Raw genomic sequence first — 18,362 nt, 5'->3', positions numbered from 1 at the left:
TTTAGAGGCTCCCTCCACCATTAATTGGTCCAAACTGGGCTGGTTAGAGGCTCCCTCCACCATGAATTGGTCCAAACTGGGTTTTTTAGAGGCTCCCTCCACCATGAATTTGCCCAAACTGGGCTGTTTAGAGGCTCCCTCCACCATGAATTGGTCCAAACTGGGTTTTTTAGAGGCTCCCTCCACCATGAATTGGTCCAAACTGGGCTGGTTAGAGGCTCCCTCCACCATGAATTGGTCCAAACTGGGGTGGTTAGAGGCTCCCTCCACCATTAATTGGTCCAAACTGGGCTGGTTAGAGGCTCCCTCCACCATGAATTGGTCCAAACTGGGCTGGTTAGAGGCTCCCTCCACCATTAATTGGTCCAAACTGGGCTGGTTAGAGGCTCCCTCCACCATGAATTTGCCCAAACTGGGCTGTTTAGAGGCTCCCTCCACCATGAATTTGCCCAAACTGGGCTGGTTAGAGGCTCCCTCCACCATGAATTTGCCCAAACTGGGCTGGTTAGAGGCTCCCTCCACCATGAATTGGTCCAAACTGGGGTTTTTAGAGGCTCCCTCCACCATGAATTGGTCCAAACTTGGCTGTTTAGAGGCTCCCTCCACCATTAATTGGTCCAAACTGGGCTGGTTAGAGGCTCCCTCCACCATGAATTGGTCCAAACTGGGTTTTTTAGAGGCTCCCTCCACCATGAATTTGCCCAAACTGGGCTGTTTAGAGGCTCCCTCCACCATGAATTGGTCCAAACTGGGGTGGTTAGAGGCTCCCTCCACCATTAATTGGTCCAAACTGGGCTGGTTAGAGGCTCCCTCCACCATTAATTGGTCCAAACTGGGCTGGTTAGAGGCTCCCTCCACCATGAATTTGCCCAAACTGGGCTGGTTAGAGGCTCCCTCCACCATGAATTGGTCCAAACTGGGTTTTTTAGAGGCTCCCTCCACCATGAATTTGCCCAAACTGGGCTGGTTAGAGGCTCCCTCCACCATGAATTGGTCCAAACTGGGGTTTTTAGAGGCTCCCTCCACCATGAATTTGCCCAAACTCTGCTGGTTAGAGGCTCAATCCACCCTGATTTTCAAAACAAATGTTGGTGCCAACCTCAACTTACTACAAGGGCCAAATTCACTGCTGGTGACAAGCTCTCCTCACTGCAAGTGCCAAATACACATGTTTCAAGGTGTTTTCCTACTGTCAGAGAGGTGGTATTGAGTGTGTAAAGTGTGTAGTTGTTAGGCTGTGATGTTGGGGTAATAGAGGGTCTTTGGTGTGTTAGATGCCCCCAGACATGCTTCCCCTGCTGTCCCAGTGTCATTCCAGAGGTGTTGGCATCATTTCTTGGGGTGTCATAGTGGACTTGGTGACCCTCCAGACACGGATTTGGGTTTCCCCCTTAACGAGTATCTGTTCCCCATAGACTATAATGGGGTTCGAAACCCGTTCGAACACACGAACATTGAGCGGCTGTTCGAATCGAATTTCGAACCTCGAACATTTTAGTGTTCGCTCATCTCTACACGCTATGATTTCCAAAACCGGCACATTTTTGGAAATCGTAGCATGTCAATTATATCTACGGAAATGCCAGCTGTTCCCCATAGATATAATTGTAACAGAAAGTCCGCAGAAGAAAACTCCGCAAACTTTCTGTTTAAAGCGCTGCGGGGAGAACCACGATACGTTCCTGCCACGGCTTATCCCACAGCACTTTATAGCTGGGGGTCGTCCCGTGGGGCCTTAGCCTTAAAGAGGACCTTTCATCAGATCGGGCACAGGCAGCTTTATATGCTGCTGGAAAGCTGACAGTGCGCTGAATTCAGTGCACTATCGGCTTTCCCGATCTGTGCCCAGTGTAAAGCGCTATCGGTCCCGGTACCGTAGGGCTTTACAGTCAGAAGGGCGTTTCTGACACTTAGCCAGGGGCGCCCTTCTGTCCAGCAGCACCTATCGTGCTGTACTGTGGAGTGGGGAGTAACTCCTGCTCCTGATAATACTAGTCTATGGACAAGCACTGTGAGCAGAGGGAGGGGGCGTTCCTTCCCGCTCCGCTTCCCGCTTCCTGCCCGATCTGATGAAAGGTCCTCTTTAAGGCCATGTATTTCGTAAATGTAGTATTTTTGGCTTCTGTGTCACTGCATTCTACTACCCCAACATGTTCATTTTTGGTGGAAAAGCACCATGTTTTCCCCATAGAAGTTTAGGATAGGTTTGCCAACCTGACAATACAAGGCAACCAACTTCTTCAATAAACACAAATCAGGTTGGCAAGACTATCCTAGATTTTGTAGAAAGTTCTCTCATATTACTCTTACAAGCATAATTTTGCAGCAAAAGCCAAAGCATTGTGACAGATGGTTTTACTTTTTTCTGTGTAATTATATTTTCTGGTACATAAGTGGCAAATAAGCTTACATCAGTAGAACATGTTAGGCATGAGAGGAATTGATCAAGTACACGAGATGATTTTTTTAAGGAAAATGCAAGGTCAAGGTCAATGAACAGTGTAGACAAATATGTAATGTCAGACATAATAATAATAATAGACAAAAATATGTCAAAAATCCCATAGTGGCCAGCTCTGACGAGTAAAGTAACAATAATTCTTTAGATTTCATTTATTCCTGGTATTTAGCATTAGGTCATGGACATTCTGATTATCATTAAGTGTAAGTGATTTTTTTATGACTCTGTTCACCAGTTTCATGATTTAACCTGTTACTGACTTCTTAGGGTCTGTTCACACACATTTAATTCAATGGGAGTTGCTCATTTTTTTTCCCCGCTAGCGATTTTTTTTTCAGCTAGTGGGAAAAATAAACGACATGCCCTATCTTCCCGCAGATTCCGCGGCTGACTTAGCTACGGCATTCATGGCTCGAGATTCACTCTCGATTAGGCCTATTTAGGAGCGGGATTCCAGTGCAATGAATCAGCATCCCGTTGTGGCTAGCTGCGCAGAAAAGTCACACAGCGGAAAATGTTTCCTCCGTGTGAACATAAAATGTCTAAGGTTATGTAACATGTTTCTTATCGTAAATATTGTGAGCAATAGTAGGATCACATCTCTTGTTTCCTTCAATTCACATGTTAGCTTTGCTGTGCAGACTGGATCAGAAATTGGCCAGGAGCTTAATAACAGATTAATTTATTTACAGGATAAAGCAGGATAGTAACACTGTATACACAGAAAATCTTCTGTATGCATATCCTATGTCACTCCATGGTCTCTGAAAATGAAGCTGAACCTCTTTGCTTCTTGGATACTATAATAGTCTATAATATTACTCTAAGGGGGCATTCACACAGAGTAACACGGCGCTGATTCTGGCACAATAACTTGCGTAAGAATAAGCGCTGCAAAACAGAATCCCATTGATTGCAATGGGTTCCATTTAACGCGCATAACACATTGAAATCAATGCGAGGATTTTTAACTCATTGATTTCAATGTGTTACACACGTTAAAAGGAAACCCATTGAAGTTAATGGTATTCTGTTTTGCAGCGTAGATTCTCACACGAGTTATCGTGCCAGAATCAGCGCCGCATTACAATTCAGAACATAAACACATTGAGGACTAGTGTTTTTGTTATACCAATCTAAGCAAAGAAAGTTGTTGTGGTGTGGGCTACATTTACTCACTGTTGTTCTGACAGCAAAAAATGTAAGTATATGCTTACTATGACCATGCACTGAAATTTGTCTTATTTCTTCCTATCCCAAAAAATATGTCCTAAACTACTTCGAAGACCAAACCTAATATTCTCATCATTTTTCAAATTTAGTGTGCAAACCCCTCCCATAATTTTTACTCTTTAAGCATTGCACATCATTATTTGAGACATTTTAGAGGCAAGTTTATGTCAAAAGCCTAAATACCAGTAAATGGGGTTCATTATCTTTCTTCTGTTGACTTACCGTGTATACTTGAGTATAATCCGACCTGAATATAAGCTGAGGTACCTAATTTTACCACAAAAAACTGGGAAAATTTATTGACTCGATTATAAGCCCGGGGGGGGGGGGGGGGGGGGAGGGGATCCACCATTACAGATAAAAAGTCTGGACATGTGCATTAAAGCTTGATAACTCCATGGGGGATCATAGTAATAGCAGTTAACCCCATCATGTCCCTCACATTAACCCCCTGTGTGCCTCACATAAGAGTTACTGATATATGGGACATATGGAGGTAATAATTAAGGTCCCTTATTAGTACCCCCATGTATCTCACATATTAGTAACCCTTATATGGGGCACACAGGGGTTAATATGAGGGACATGATGGGGTTAATTGCTATTAATGTGAAGCACATGGAGTTGCTGAAATTAAGCTAATAACCCCAAATGCCTGATAGTACTAGGAATAGTAACCCCAGAAGGTACCTTTGTGTTTTACTTTCACTTTACTGTAGCTTCCTCTCCTCAATACAACAGACATCTTCCATAAGACACAATGATTCCTTCACATAATGGCCACTGACTTAACTATAGATGTTACATTCTAGTAGCTACTGGACCTATCTTGTCACGTGACCTACATGACAAGCCAATCACAGAGTAGGAGCACTAAAGGACCTCCCCTTTCATTTAATTTATGCAGGTCCTTGCAAGTCTCTGTGCTCTATGGACCCTGAGTATAAGCCGAGGGGGGCTTTGTCAGTATAAAAACTGTGCTGAAAAAGTCAGCTTATACTCAAGTATATACGGTATATTGATTTTATTTCACTCAGTTTCAATATAGTAATAGTATATCTGCCCAGATTTGCAGTATCTGTGAAGTCTACTGGAATGAAAATAGGATTGGACAAGATGAACTGTCAGTTCAATATCAATATTATCTGCCTACACTATATTCAGGTAGCATAATGTACATTTTCAGTCGGGGCTCTTGTCCGCCACTTATATTTGTCTTAATATAAGTATCGTTATAGTCCAAAGTTTTTCATTATAATCTCATGTTTCTCTATTGTGACAAACGCTAAAATTTCAAAAATGCATTTATCAATATACATTAATAATCACAATTCTTATATTGATATTTGATATAAGTAATTTCTAGACAAAAAGTATATAGGACTAGACCTTCATTTTAGTCTATACATTCTAAAGGATTGGAACGCGTCGCTTTTTGGATTTTATTGCTATAATACTGGATATTTTTGAGACTGGGCAGCACCTGCTACCTGCCGGGTCCGCTATTCCCTATGAGAGTACTCGCAGAGCTCTGCTGGCATCGCACTCTCTCTGCAAAACTTCTTTTTAATAGCGTATCAGGACATGCATTTGTGAAATGAACTAAAGTGGATTATCTTTCCATTTTACTAAACACATCCCATATCTTCGGAACTTAATCATTTTCACTCAAAATTGCATCGTTGCAAAAACTCCAAGATAGTTTAGTTGGAATGTTTCTTTCCCACAAAGAATAGAGACAAGTACATTGCTGTTCATGTGACTGGGACAGTCTGGGCTGCAAGAATGAACATACATGTGATAATATAACATTATAATATTCACAATATTTAATTGCTATTTTCCTTTTATTATTTCAGCATTCGACCTACTATCACATTCAAGAAATAACTGAACAACTTTTGCGAACAGTCAACAGGACCGTCATAATGATGGGCCGAGACCAAGAGTTAATTGTGAGTATAGATGGCTTTTTATTGGAGTTTAATTGGTGGATGATTTTCCATGGCCTTGCAATGTTTGTAATTCGATTATTTATACTTCTGATTTTATACATTTGTCACAAACCTTCCTGCTTTTTTTGTACATGCGCGCCATGTTACTGTGCAGTATGTATATTATGCTTGAAGGATAAAAGACCTACATATTTCATTCAATTTTAGCACGCTTCATAAGATTCCTTTTCTATACTGATTTTATGATGTAGGAGTCAATAGAGTACCATGTCCATGTCAGAAGGGGTATAACTTGATGGGGGTAGAGTATGCCATTGCACCCTGGCCCAGGAGCTCTTACAAACACGAGATCAGTACTATACACAATATAATATAGTTGGGGAGGGGGTCCTAATACAAATTTTACACCAAAGCATGTCAGTAATGTTTTTCATAAAGTTAATCAATGGAAAAAAAAATCTGAAAACATGTTCCCTGTATGGACCCATACACAACAGAAGGAGGTTATACATAAGGTTATTTGACACTATCAAGCAAGGCATTAGCAAGATACAGAATGAAGTGGTTACATAGTACAAGCTCATAAGGTTGCTCAACTCCTCCATATATAGCATGTGCATGCTTGGTTTGTGCATGTCTTTTCATTAAGGACAGGAATAAATTACTACTGGACATCCCGGCCATTGGATTATTTTCCCCAGGAACACAGGCCCCATTTTTTTCCCCCCAATGGGACATGCATCATCAGGGAGAATTGGTACATCCCACAAAACATAAGATCTGCCATAAAGTCTGCCACCCTGCTGAAAATTGCTGGTTTGGACTTCTTTTGATATTTATTGATACCTTAATTATGTTGTATATAAGGTACACGATTGTACCCCTCATGTTTACACACCTTCACATTTGTATTACTGTGCCCATTGACTACTATGGGTCCAAAAGTATAGTCTTATTGATATAGTCTCCCCTAGAATTGCTTTTAGGGAAGACATGTTGTGGCATAGAAAAGCACTGACTTGGCTTTAGCGTGGACCTCTCGGGATGACCCTTATTTGAGGCAGTGTTATATGCATGACCTGAAGGGTCTGTTTACACTTGTATTATTTTTTTTTTGTCGATTTTCCTTTGTCCTTCGATGTTCAGAATAGCACATGCCGTACTACAGATTTCAATGATGGAGATCACAATGGACGGTCGTCAGAAACAGTGACTCCTGCTCTGAACAAGTCAACTTGACTGTGTATTACATGGCAGCCTACCCATTTTATGGTTGCTGTGTAATTCCCCAGGCCTTGCTCTGGACTCTTTCCCAGTGTAATGATCTGATCAATGGAGGTTTCTTCCGTGTTTCCCAGTGGTGATTGGCTATTTGCTTCCTTTTGTTTAGCCCTCATACAAAGTCTTCCCTGACTGCATTTCTATGAAGCGGGAGCCACATTCTAATACATTGCTCTTATTGATTGACATCGGGGGCAGCATCTCTGGGATGTTAATCTAAGGAGATTTGATTTTTAATTATCTTCCTTCTTCAGCCATAATGAGTATTTGATTCATCTGGGATATCATCATGTCAACATTTCTTTGGCGGATTTACTCTTAAACATATTTTGCCATAATTTGATTGCAGTACCAAATTTCTAAATTATTGTTTTGACAGCTTATTAAAATCTATATTCTAAGTAATATTTTGTGAAATAATACTCACCTGTTTCCAGTTATTATGCGATACGATACGATATGCGTGATCATCGCACAAATTATTAAAAATCTTTCTCATTTCTTCTAATTGCTAGTCCCATAGACTGACTGTAGGGTGGGGAATGGTGAATTTGGAACATACGACCCTTTTTCCCGTGATTCTGTGAATTGTTGATTCGCTAGAACCCCATCAATTTTACAGGCACTGTATAAAACTGTGTTTTTTACACCGATGCCAAACTGCGTTTACGCCACATGGGCTCGACCTTAATATCATTGGTGGGAGAACACTTTTAAATGACATAGAACAGCTGAATATCTTCATTAAATGGGGTCTGTCAAGTCCGAAATGTCTACCAAAACCAATAATTGTGACCTGCATGGGGCTTTTAATAGGAACAGAAATATGATGTGGACACAAATCGAAGAAGCAGTGCAGAGAAAATTAAAATTTTTAAGGTAAAATGAAAAAAGGTTACAACCATCTCCAGCTGTAGCTATTGCATGTTAGTAAGAGCGGATAGAACGGTCTACCGTTGTTGGAACACCGTTCCCCGTTTTATATACAAAGCTATCAATCTTTATTGTGATCTATCAATATAAACACTAAATATAACAGGTAGGAGAGCAACATGCACAGAAATGTTATGCTCATGTGAATACAATTAAACTGATATAAAAAATTATTCTATAAAATATTATTTTACTGTCGGACTTCTGTTTCAGGTTGAGGACCCACGTTGCGGAAACGCACCTTTTTCTGTTGTAGATTTTGCTGTGGTTTTTTGAGCCAAAGTAAAAATGGCTACAAAAGGAATGGGAAATAGGAAGTTCTTATACTTCTCCATTCTGCTCAATCCACTCCTGGCTTTGGCTCAAAAAACTGCAGCAAAATCTGCAACAAAAAAAGCTAGATTTCCACAACATGGGGCCTTACTCTCAATAACATTATTTCTATTGGTCCCAGACTCCTGATCCAAGTATGACCACACCCTTTACACCCCCTCAAGTTATGTCCATCATAATCTGAGCATAATCCCCTTTTGACACTCATGTATATGTTTGATGACATGAGGACAACCCTCCCATGTTTCAATGGACCAAACAAGTTCCAAACAAATAAGGATTTCTGAGATTAAAAAAACCTCCATAAGAACACCTGACTGACATGTCAGTGGTTCCCACTTGGGCTTTGTGTTTATAAAGAGATATCACAGTTTCAGGAAGCCTTAGATATTGATACAGAGTGGAAGAATTTGCAAATACAGCATTCACTTAACCTCATGTGACTTGTATAATCCTGGACAGAGAAAGAATATCGATCTGTTAAGGAGGCAATAACAAAAGCCAAATTAGAATTAAAATCAAGGTTATTAGATACGCAGTTTCAAAACGGCAGGAAAAGAATAGAAAAGAAAGTTATTCCTATTCAACGAGAAACAAAAGTATTTAAGAAGACTGTATACATATAGTAGCCCATATGTGTGTGGTCACTCCATAGTGGCAGCGAGGGATTCAATGACGAAGCCTTTTTGCCACTATTTAGTTTGGAATTTAGGACTGCAATTAAATAATGGTAAGAATGAACTGGACGCCCTAATACGTGGACATTTTCAGTAATAAATCCAAAGGAGAACTGGCTAGGTAAACGTAGACCACAAAGTAATTACAGTTATGGACAATGTAATTCTTGCAGGTACTTGAATAGAGACCCTCATATTAGGGACTGTCAAATCATGTTACCTGCAAAATGCAACACCTGGTATATACAATATGTGTCCTTGTGATTTCAAGGATTTCGGTGATTCATAGAGGACCTTTTACCACCCCCAGTACGTACATTTTTTTTTTTACAGTTTGTTTTGGTGCCTGATTTGTGTAATAATGTTTTCTCCACAACATCATAGTGTTTTATTGAGGTGATTTAGGGTTGAAGGGGTTGTCCTATCTCAAGGATCCTATCTAGACTGGTAGCTTAAGTAAATTGAAGCCATATTTCTAAATATATTGCTTTAGAAATGCTACTTTGTTTGCCTGGTATGTGAATTTATTCCTCCCATTATTTACACTGCGTTGCTATAACCAGGGACCTGGGAGATAGGACAAGTAAGGTCACTTACTCAGTACTGGCAGGACAATCCATTCAGCTAATTGCACTTTGCTGATAAAGCCCTGTCTGTTATCCCTATATGTAAACACACAGATAAAACAGAGTCCGTTCTGTACAAGAATCTGCAGATTATCTGACCTGCAAAAGTGTTGTTTGTCCCGTTCAGCAGGAGAGAGGGGGAGGGAGAAAAATACAGGAAGTCAGAAGCAGAAACTGCAGGCAGACTGGTGAACGACTGAGATGGGAGAACCCCTTTAATGTCTTACTGATAACTTTGTAATTATTTCTTGCTGTCCATCTTTAGAATAATTTCTTTTTCTCATCACTATATATTTCTGTATACTATTCTGTTACTGATCCCTCTGTATTTCTGTATACTATTCTGTTACTGATCCCTCTGTATTTCTGTATACTATTCTGTTACTGATCCCTCCGTATTTCTGTATACTATTCTGTTACTGATCACTCTGTATTTCTGTATACTGTTCTGTTACTGATCACCCTGTATTTCTGTATACTATTCTGTTACTGATCAGTATATATTTCTGTATACTATTCTGTTACTGATCCCTCTGTATTTCTGTATACTATTCTGTTACTGATCATTCTGTATTTCTGTATACTATTCTGTTACTGATCACTCTGTATTTCTGTATACTATTCTGTTACTGATCCCTCCGTATTTCTGTATACTATTCTGTTACTGATTACCCCGTATTTCTGTATACTGATCTGTTACTGATCACCCTGTATTTCTGTATACTATTATGTTGTTGATCACCCTGTATTTCTGTATACTATTCTGTTACTGATCGCTCTGTATTTCTGTATACTATTCTGTTACTGATCACCCTATATTTCTGTATACTATTCTGTTACTGATCACCCTGTATTTCTGTATGCTATTCTGTTACTGATCCCTCTGTATTTCTGTATACTGTTCTGTTACTGATCCCTCTGTATTTCTGTATACTATTCTGTTACTGATAACTCTGTATTTCTGTATACTATTCTGTTATTGATCACCCTGTATTTCTGTATACTATTCTGTTACTGATCACTCTGTATTTCTGTATACTGTTCTGTTACTGATCCCTCTGTGTTTCTGTATACTATTCTGTTACTGATCACCCTGTATTTCTGTATACTATTCTGTTACTGATCACTCTATATTTCTGTATACTGTTCTGTTACTGATTACTCTGTATTTCTGTATACTATTCTGTTACTGATCACCCTGTATTTCTGTATACTATTCTGTTACTGATCCCTCTGTATTTCTGTATACTGTTCTGTTACTGATCCCTCTGTATTTCTGTATACTATTCTGTTACTGATCCCTCTGTATTTCTGTATACTGTTCTGTTACTGATCATTCTGTATTTCTGTATACTATTCTGTTACTGATCCCTCTGTATTTCTGTATACTGTTCTGTTACTGATTACTCTGTATTTCTGTATACTATTCTGTTACTGATCACCCTGTATTTCTGTATACTATTCTGTTACTGATCCCTCTGTATTTCTGTATACTGTTCTGTTACTGATCCCTCTGTATTTCTGTATACTATTCTGTTACTGATCCCTCTGTATTTCTGTATACTGTTCTGTTACTGATCATTCTGTATTTCTGTATACTATTCTGTTACTGATCCCTCTGTATTTCTGTATACTGTTCTGTTACTGATCACTATATATTTCTGTATACTATTCTGTTACTGATCACTCTGTATTTCTGTATACTGTTCTGTTACTGATCACTATATATTTCTGTATACTATTCTGTTACTGATCACTCTGTATTTCTGTATACTGTTCTGTTACTGATCCCTCTGTATTTCTGTATACTTTTCTGTTACTGATTACTCTGTATTGCTGTATACTATTTTGTTACTGATCCCTCTGTATTTTGTATATTATTTTGTTACTGATCCCTCTGTATTTCTGTATACTATTCTGTTACTGATCCCTCTGTATTTCTGTATACTATTCTGTTACTGATCACCCTGTATTTCTGTATACTATTCTGTTACTGATCCCTCTGTATTTCTGTATACTGTTCTGTTACTGATCCCTCTGTATTTCTGTATACTATTATGTTACTGATCTCTCTGTATTTCTGTATACTGTTCTGTTACTGATCATTCTGTATTTCTGTATACTATTCTGTTACTGATCCCTCTGTATTTCTGTATACTATTCTGTTACTGATCACTCTGTATTTCTGTATACTATTCTGTTACTGATCACTCTGTATTTCTGTATACTGTTCTGTTACTGATCCCTCTGTATTTCTGTATACTATTATGCTACTGATCTCTCTGTATTTCTGTATACTATTCTGTTACTGATCAGTATATATTTCTGTATACTATTCTGTTACTGATCACCCTGTATTTCTGTATACTATTCTGTTACTGATCCCTCTGTATTTCTCTATACTATTATGTTCATGATCTCTCTGTATTTCTGTATACTGTTCTGTTACTGATCCCTCTGTATTTCTGTACACTATTCTGTTACTGATCCCTCTGTATTTCTGTATACTATTATGTTACTGATCATTCTGTATTTCTGTATACTATTCTGTTACTGATCCCTCTGTATTTCTGTATACTATTCTGTTACTGATCACTCTGTATTTCTGTATACTATTCTGTTACTGATCACTCTGTATTTCTGTATACTGTTCTGTTACTGATTATCTGTATTTCTGTATACTGTTCTGTTACTGATTACTCTGTATTGCTGTATACCAGGGGTAGGGAACCTTCGGCTCTCCAGCTGCTGTGAAACTACAACTCCCAACATGCTCCATTCACTTCCATGGGAGTTCCAAGAACAGCAGAGCAAGTATGCATGCTGGGAGTTGTAGTTTTGCAACAGCTGGAGAGCCGTACGTTCCCTACCCCTGCTGTATACTATTCTGTTACTGATCCCTCTGTATATCTGTATACTGTTCTGTTACTGATCACCCTGTATTTCTGTATACTATTCTGTTACTGATCACCCTGTATTTCTGTATACTATTCTGTTACTGATCAGTATATATTGCTGTATACTATTCTGTTACTGATCCCTCTGTATTTCTGTATACTGTTCTGTTACTGATCCCTCCGTATTTCTGTATACTATTCTGTTACTGATCACCCTGTATTTCTGTATACTGTTCTGTTACTGATCACTATATATTTCTGTATACTATTCTGTTACTGATCATTCTGTATTTCTGTATACTATTCTGTTACTGATCCCTCTGTATTTCTGTATACTGTTCTGTTACTGATCACTCTGTATTTCTGTATACTGTCCTGTTACTGATCACCCTGTATTTCTGTATACTATTCTGTTACTGATCCCTCCGTATTTCTGTATACTGTTCTGTTACTGATCACCCTGTATTTCTGTATACTATTCTGTTACTGAGCCCTCTGTATTTCTGTATGCTGTTCTGTTACTAATCACTCTGTATTTCTGTATACTATTCTGTTACTGATCACTCTGTATTTCTGTATACTGTTCTGTTACTGATCACTCTGTATTTCTGTATACTGTCCTGTTACTGATCACCCTGTATTTCTGTATACTATTCTGTTACTGATCCCTCCGTATTTCTGTATACTATTCTGTTACTGATCACCCTGTATTTCTGTATACTATTCTGTTACTGATCCCTCTGTATTTCTGTATGCTGTTCTGTTACTAATCACTCTGTATTTCTGTATACTATTCTGTTACTGATCGCTCTGTATTTCTGTATACTATTCTGTTACTGATCACTCTGTATTTCTGTATACTATTCTGTTACTGATCCCTCTGTATTTCTGTATACTGTTCTGTTACTGATCCCTCCGTATTTCTGTATACTATTGTTACTGATCGCTCTGTATTTCTGTATACTATTCTGTTACTGATCACCCTGTATTTCTGTATACTGTTCTGTTACTGATCACCCTGTATTTCTGTATACTATTCTGTTACTGATCACCCTGTATTTCTGTATACTATTCTGTTACTGATCACCCTGTATTTCTGTATACTATTCTGTTACTGATCCCTCTGTATTTCTGTATACTATTCTGTTACTGATCACCCTGTATTTCTGTATACTATTCTGTTACTGATCCCTCTGTATTTCTGTATACTGTTCTGTTACTGATCCCTCCGTATTTCTGTATACTATTCTGTTACTGATCCCTCCGTATTTCTGTATACTGTTCTGTTACTGATCCCTCCGTATTTCTGTATACTATTCTGTTACTGATCACCCTGTATTTCTGTATACTATTCTGTTACTGATCCCCCTGTATTTCTGTATACTATTCTGTTACTGATCCCTCTGTATTTCTGTTAACAATAAAGATAGAAGTTTTTGCATATGAAAAGCGTATTGTAAGTGAAACAGCCATAGACCAGTCTATCCACTCTTACCAACATACGATAAAACATGTCTTTATCTACAGTTGGCTAGTGCCATAATATTAATAAGTTTTCAAGTCTTCTATTTATCACTGGTCACCACCTTACTAATAGGATTCCATTATAAGGTTTGTAATAATAAGTTATTGTCAGTGAATTATTTATTTATGATGATGTAGTGCCGGTCTCTCTCTGATATAGAAGCATATTTTTACGGAAGAAAATTAAATTTGCCTACAGACAACCGCGATTCAGACAGAGGCTGAAAAAGTCAGATTTAAAGGGGAGATATTAGGAGCCGATACAGAGGAGAGCTTGATCATTTACAACTGTCTGTAGGCACGTCTGGCCCACCTGCCGGGCACTTGCAGGCTGATTTGCATATCCATATGAAATATGATTATCTCTGCATTCTTTCTTCAGTGTTTGGCTACATAGGTATATTTCTTTCCTATTAAAGGCCCCATACAGAAGATTATTAGTGAGTTGGATGGCTCTCTCTAAATACATTATTTGTGTTAAAAAATGACTATAAAACAGTCTTTGATTCTCATGGCAATCTATAAAACTGCTAATTTTATTTATTTTTGTACTCTTGAAATATGAAAATATGGGCCACCAAGGCAGTTTTTTCACACAGTTTTTTATAACTCTGTCCCAACATTTTGATATTGGATATGATGCTTGTTCTGAGCAGTATTGCGCATGTCCGAGCGCCATTTTATTGTAGAGAACTGCGTGGTACGGTTGTGCATTTCTCTACAACAAAATGGCACTTGGGCATGCGCAGTACCACTCAGAACGGAGCAGTACTGTACATGTCCGAGATTTCAACGGCCGGAGCGAGAATTGAGAAGATATAGGCGGTACAGGATGTCTGGAGGAGGAGGGCATACGGAGCACAAGCAATGGAGGGGCATTTTTGAGATATGACGCAGGAGTGCTCGGAGGCCCTGGGGAATGCCCAGGGTGCTCAGTGAGCCTCATTTACATATACTATTTCTTCGTTTTTCATTTGCAGGACTAGAGGCAGCATCTGAAGAGCCTTTTTACGGGCTATTTAGGCAAATATTTAGCTGAAATAGGGTTTTCTGAATGATAGAATCCCTTTAATTGAATTGTATTGTAATTTCCATATTATTTACTCTATTCTTATAATTCGCAGCAATGACAATAAATTTACCCTGCTGATAAGTCTTAGCATTAGATAATATTTGATGATTCAGAAAAACCACAACTCTGCTGCTTTGTTTTCCCTCATTAAACCCTTATTGAGATTGTTTCCTGTTGACACATGATGCATGTCCGATCCCTGAGGGTGCAGACACACAGTGCGGTTTTCTATTGCTTTCCTTACTTCTTGAGAACATTCAGAATGAGAGAAGAAATGCTTTTTACTTCTGGATTGTGCAGAAACCAAATACAATATATATTACTGATAGGTAGTCATGTTTGATTCAGCTTGTCAAAAGATGATGAATAGCTGTCACTCAGTAAGCCTGTCAGCGAGGAGCAGGGAAACATGACATCCCAGTCAATAATCTATTATATTTTAAATAGGCGTGATCCTTAAGAGAGTACTTTCATCATTGACATTACGACCTATGCATCGGAGAAAACGTGACCTAGAGTTATCTCACTGTAAGGGCTCGTTCACACATGACAAGAGGGGCCATATTTTGACGCTGAATCCACCTCAGAATCCGCCCCCTCACAACAGAGGTCTATATGGACCGCTAGCTTCCTTTTTTCCATGAGCGGTATGTTCCCACTGACAGAAAAAAGAAGCGAGCTTCCCTTTCTTCAGGCCGATTCTGCAGCTGATTCAGCCTCCGCGTCCGCCTCATGGCAGCACCGTCCGGACTAGGCCCATTCATTTGGGCCTACTCCAGAGCAGGAAGTCGTGACAATTGGAAGCCGCGGCAGACGCATTTTAGTCCTATTCTGACGCGGTTTCCCAAGTCAAAATCAGGACCAAAATACGTGGTCCCGTGCCCCATGTGAACAAGGCGTTAAGTACAATGACCAATCATGGTCAAGAAAGTAAGTAAAACAAGTATAAAGCAGGTCAAACATATACACCTCTGTCTCCATTATACTCTATAAGATATAACATACTGACGCACCTGTACCATCAGTAACTTGGATGTTCTGTTAGACAAGGTCCTATAAAATTTCAATATGATGAATTGCTCAAGGTGACAACGTGACATTGAGATTCTACGACCTGCCTCTCTAATTTCAAAGTCTATTGTTATGTGCCAAACTGCAGGGCATTGCCAGTTCCAAGTTCAAGTTTTTCTACGTCTGAATGTGTCACAAATTAGCCGTATCGCTCCTTCCTTGGGCCTTATGCACATGGCCATGTTCATGGCCTAGTAAATAAATAAGTAATGACTTGGTGTAATTTGTGATCTGTGGTCATTAATCCTTCTAAGGGTCATATATTTCTTTTTTTAATTATGTAAAACCATAAAATTCTAAGAGGGTGTCCTTTTTTTTTTTTCCTCACGACTGTAAATGTGCTCCAGTGTTGGACATTGTTCATTGGCACTTGTCCACCTGAACATTGGGCTGTGTAAACCTACCCTTAGGCTAAGGCCCTATGCAGTGAAGCACAGTTGCACCAAAACCCTCCAAAAAAATGTTAAAAAGTATCACATTTTTTTCTGCAATGTTTTTCTTTGCGATGTCAGGCTGGGTTCAGATGGAGTTTTTTGGATCGGATTTTGAGGCGAAGGTCGTCTCAGAATCCGGTCCAAAAAATGGCCAGCTGCGACTGGATGCCAATGCAGTGCATACAGTGCACCGGCATCCAGTCGTGGCACTCCGCTCCGGATTTGGCTCAAATGAATGGGCCTGGTCAGGAGGGAGTGTCGCGAGACGGACGTCCGTGACCTGTGGAATCCGCCTGAAGAAAGGGAAGGCCGCTTCTTTTTTGCGCAAGCAGGAAAAAGGAAATGACTGATTGAAGTGAATGGGAAACAGTTTTTTGAGCTGGATTTTGACATGGAATCCGCATCAAAATCCGGTCCAAAAAACTCCATCTGAACCCAGCCTCACATAGGAGACATTTCCTCTGCGGACTTTCTGCCCCTTTTATGTCTATACGGAAAATGCCAGTGTTTCCATAGATATAGTTGACAGGGTGTGATTTAAAGAGTGCAAGTGTTTTTGAAAACCAATGGAACCAAACGGAATCAAATTTCTGCCTCTGCCAAAACGCTGCGTTTTTGCAACTTTACTCCCCTATCCTGATTCAGAAAATACACCCACTCAGATGAGCTGAACATGCACATAGATGGCGGCAACTTGTTTGTCTAACATCTCCTTAATGTCTATGGCCAGCATTAATGTTCCTTCGAGAGGAAACGTCTTTGTAATGGCAGACAGATTTCTGTTGACTACATTTCTTTTTTGTTACACATGGACTAAAACTGATCTATATAGATTTTCAGAGATCTTTAATCCTGGTTCTGCTAAGAACCAGATTATTATTATGACAAGCTTGTAGAGTATGTGGCTTCTGCATATCTGTAAGATTGGGTATGAGGACAAGCATGAAAGCTACAGCACTAGAAAATATTCTGTTTCCCTTTCCTCCGCTCCTATTAATAGCGAAGCTTTTCTTGGATATCATTATTTCAGAACAGCTTACTGTACATTAGCTTGCTCAGTCGGTCAGCAAAGCAGATAAGCTTAAAAAAGGGAAGATTTGATACAAGAACATTTGTCTATATGTAATATTTTATGTGCTGCATTCAGTCACTTTTTCTGGTGGTGAAGTATTTTTTAGTAGATTAAATAACCGTATGTGCCAATTACAGATGATGGTCACATAGGTTAGTAATGTCACGGCTTGTTATCGACAGGACAGTCCATAAATTGACATTTACACAAGTCGTTGCTGCCTAGTACCTGGCTTTTACAAATTTGGAAAGGTTGGCAATTCTTTAATGCATGCAAAGGGGTCATTATTAGAGATGAGCGAGTAGTATTCGATCAAGTAGGTATTCGATCGAATACTACGGTATTTGAAATACTCGGACTTGATCGAGTACCACTCGCTATTCGAATGGAAAAGTTTGATGCAGAACCAGCATTGATTGGTCGAATGCTATACAGTCGGCCAATCAATGCTGGTTCTTCTCCTACCTTTAGAAGTCTTCTCCGTGCAGCTTCCCCGCGGCGTCTTCTGGCTCTGAATTCACTCTGCCAGGCAACGGGCCTGGGCAGAGCCGACTGCACATGTCCGCTTGTAGTGCGGGCATGTGCAGTCGGCTCTGCCCAGGCCCGATGCCTGGCAGAGTGAATTCAGAGCCGGAAGATGCCGTGGGGACGCTGCAAGGAGAAGACTGCTCGGAGGATCCAGCCCGACCCTCACTCGTGGACTTGATAAGTGTAATTTGATCGAACGTTGCCTACCCCTGAAATGAGCATTTTCCCCCCCATAGACTATAATAGGGTTTGATATTCGATTTGA

The 18,362-nt window shown here is 39.5% G+C and overlaps 1 protein-coding gene across 1 annotated transcript in view; it reads left to right on the top strand.

Annotated features, from left to right (window-relative positions):
* DOCK2 (dedicator of cytokinesis 2) overlaps positions 1 to 18,362 on the top strand; it is a 522,773-nt gene that overhangs the window by 241,569 nt on the left and 262,842 nt on the right. Inside the window, exon 27 of the mRNA XM_075274736.1 lies at positions 5,554 to 5,649. Coding sequence (XP_075130837.1) covers positions 5,554 to 5,649 — 96 coding nt within the window. The remainder of the gene's footprint in view (positions 1 to 5,553; positions 5,650 to 18,362) is intronic.

Source organism: Leptodactylus fuscus, chromosome 5 (genome assembly GCF_031893055.1).
Source record: "Leptodactylus fuscus isolate aLepFus1 chromosome 5, aLepFus1.hap2, whole genome shotgun sequence".
NCBI classification, from domain to species: domain Eukaryota; kingdom Metazoa; phylum Chordata; class Amphibia; order Anura; family Leptodactylidae; genus Leptodactylus; species Leptodactylus fuscus.
The sequence above is the reverse complement of the archived record's forward strand: the minus strand, read 5'-3'. Positions and strand labels throughout refer to the sequence as shown.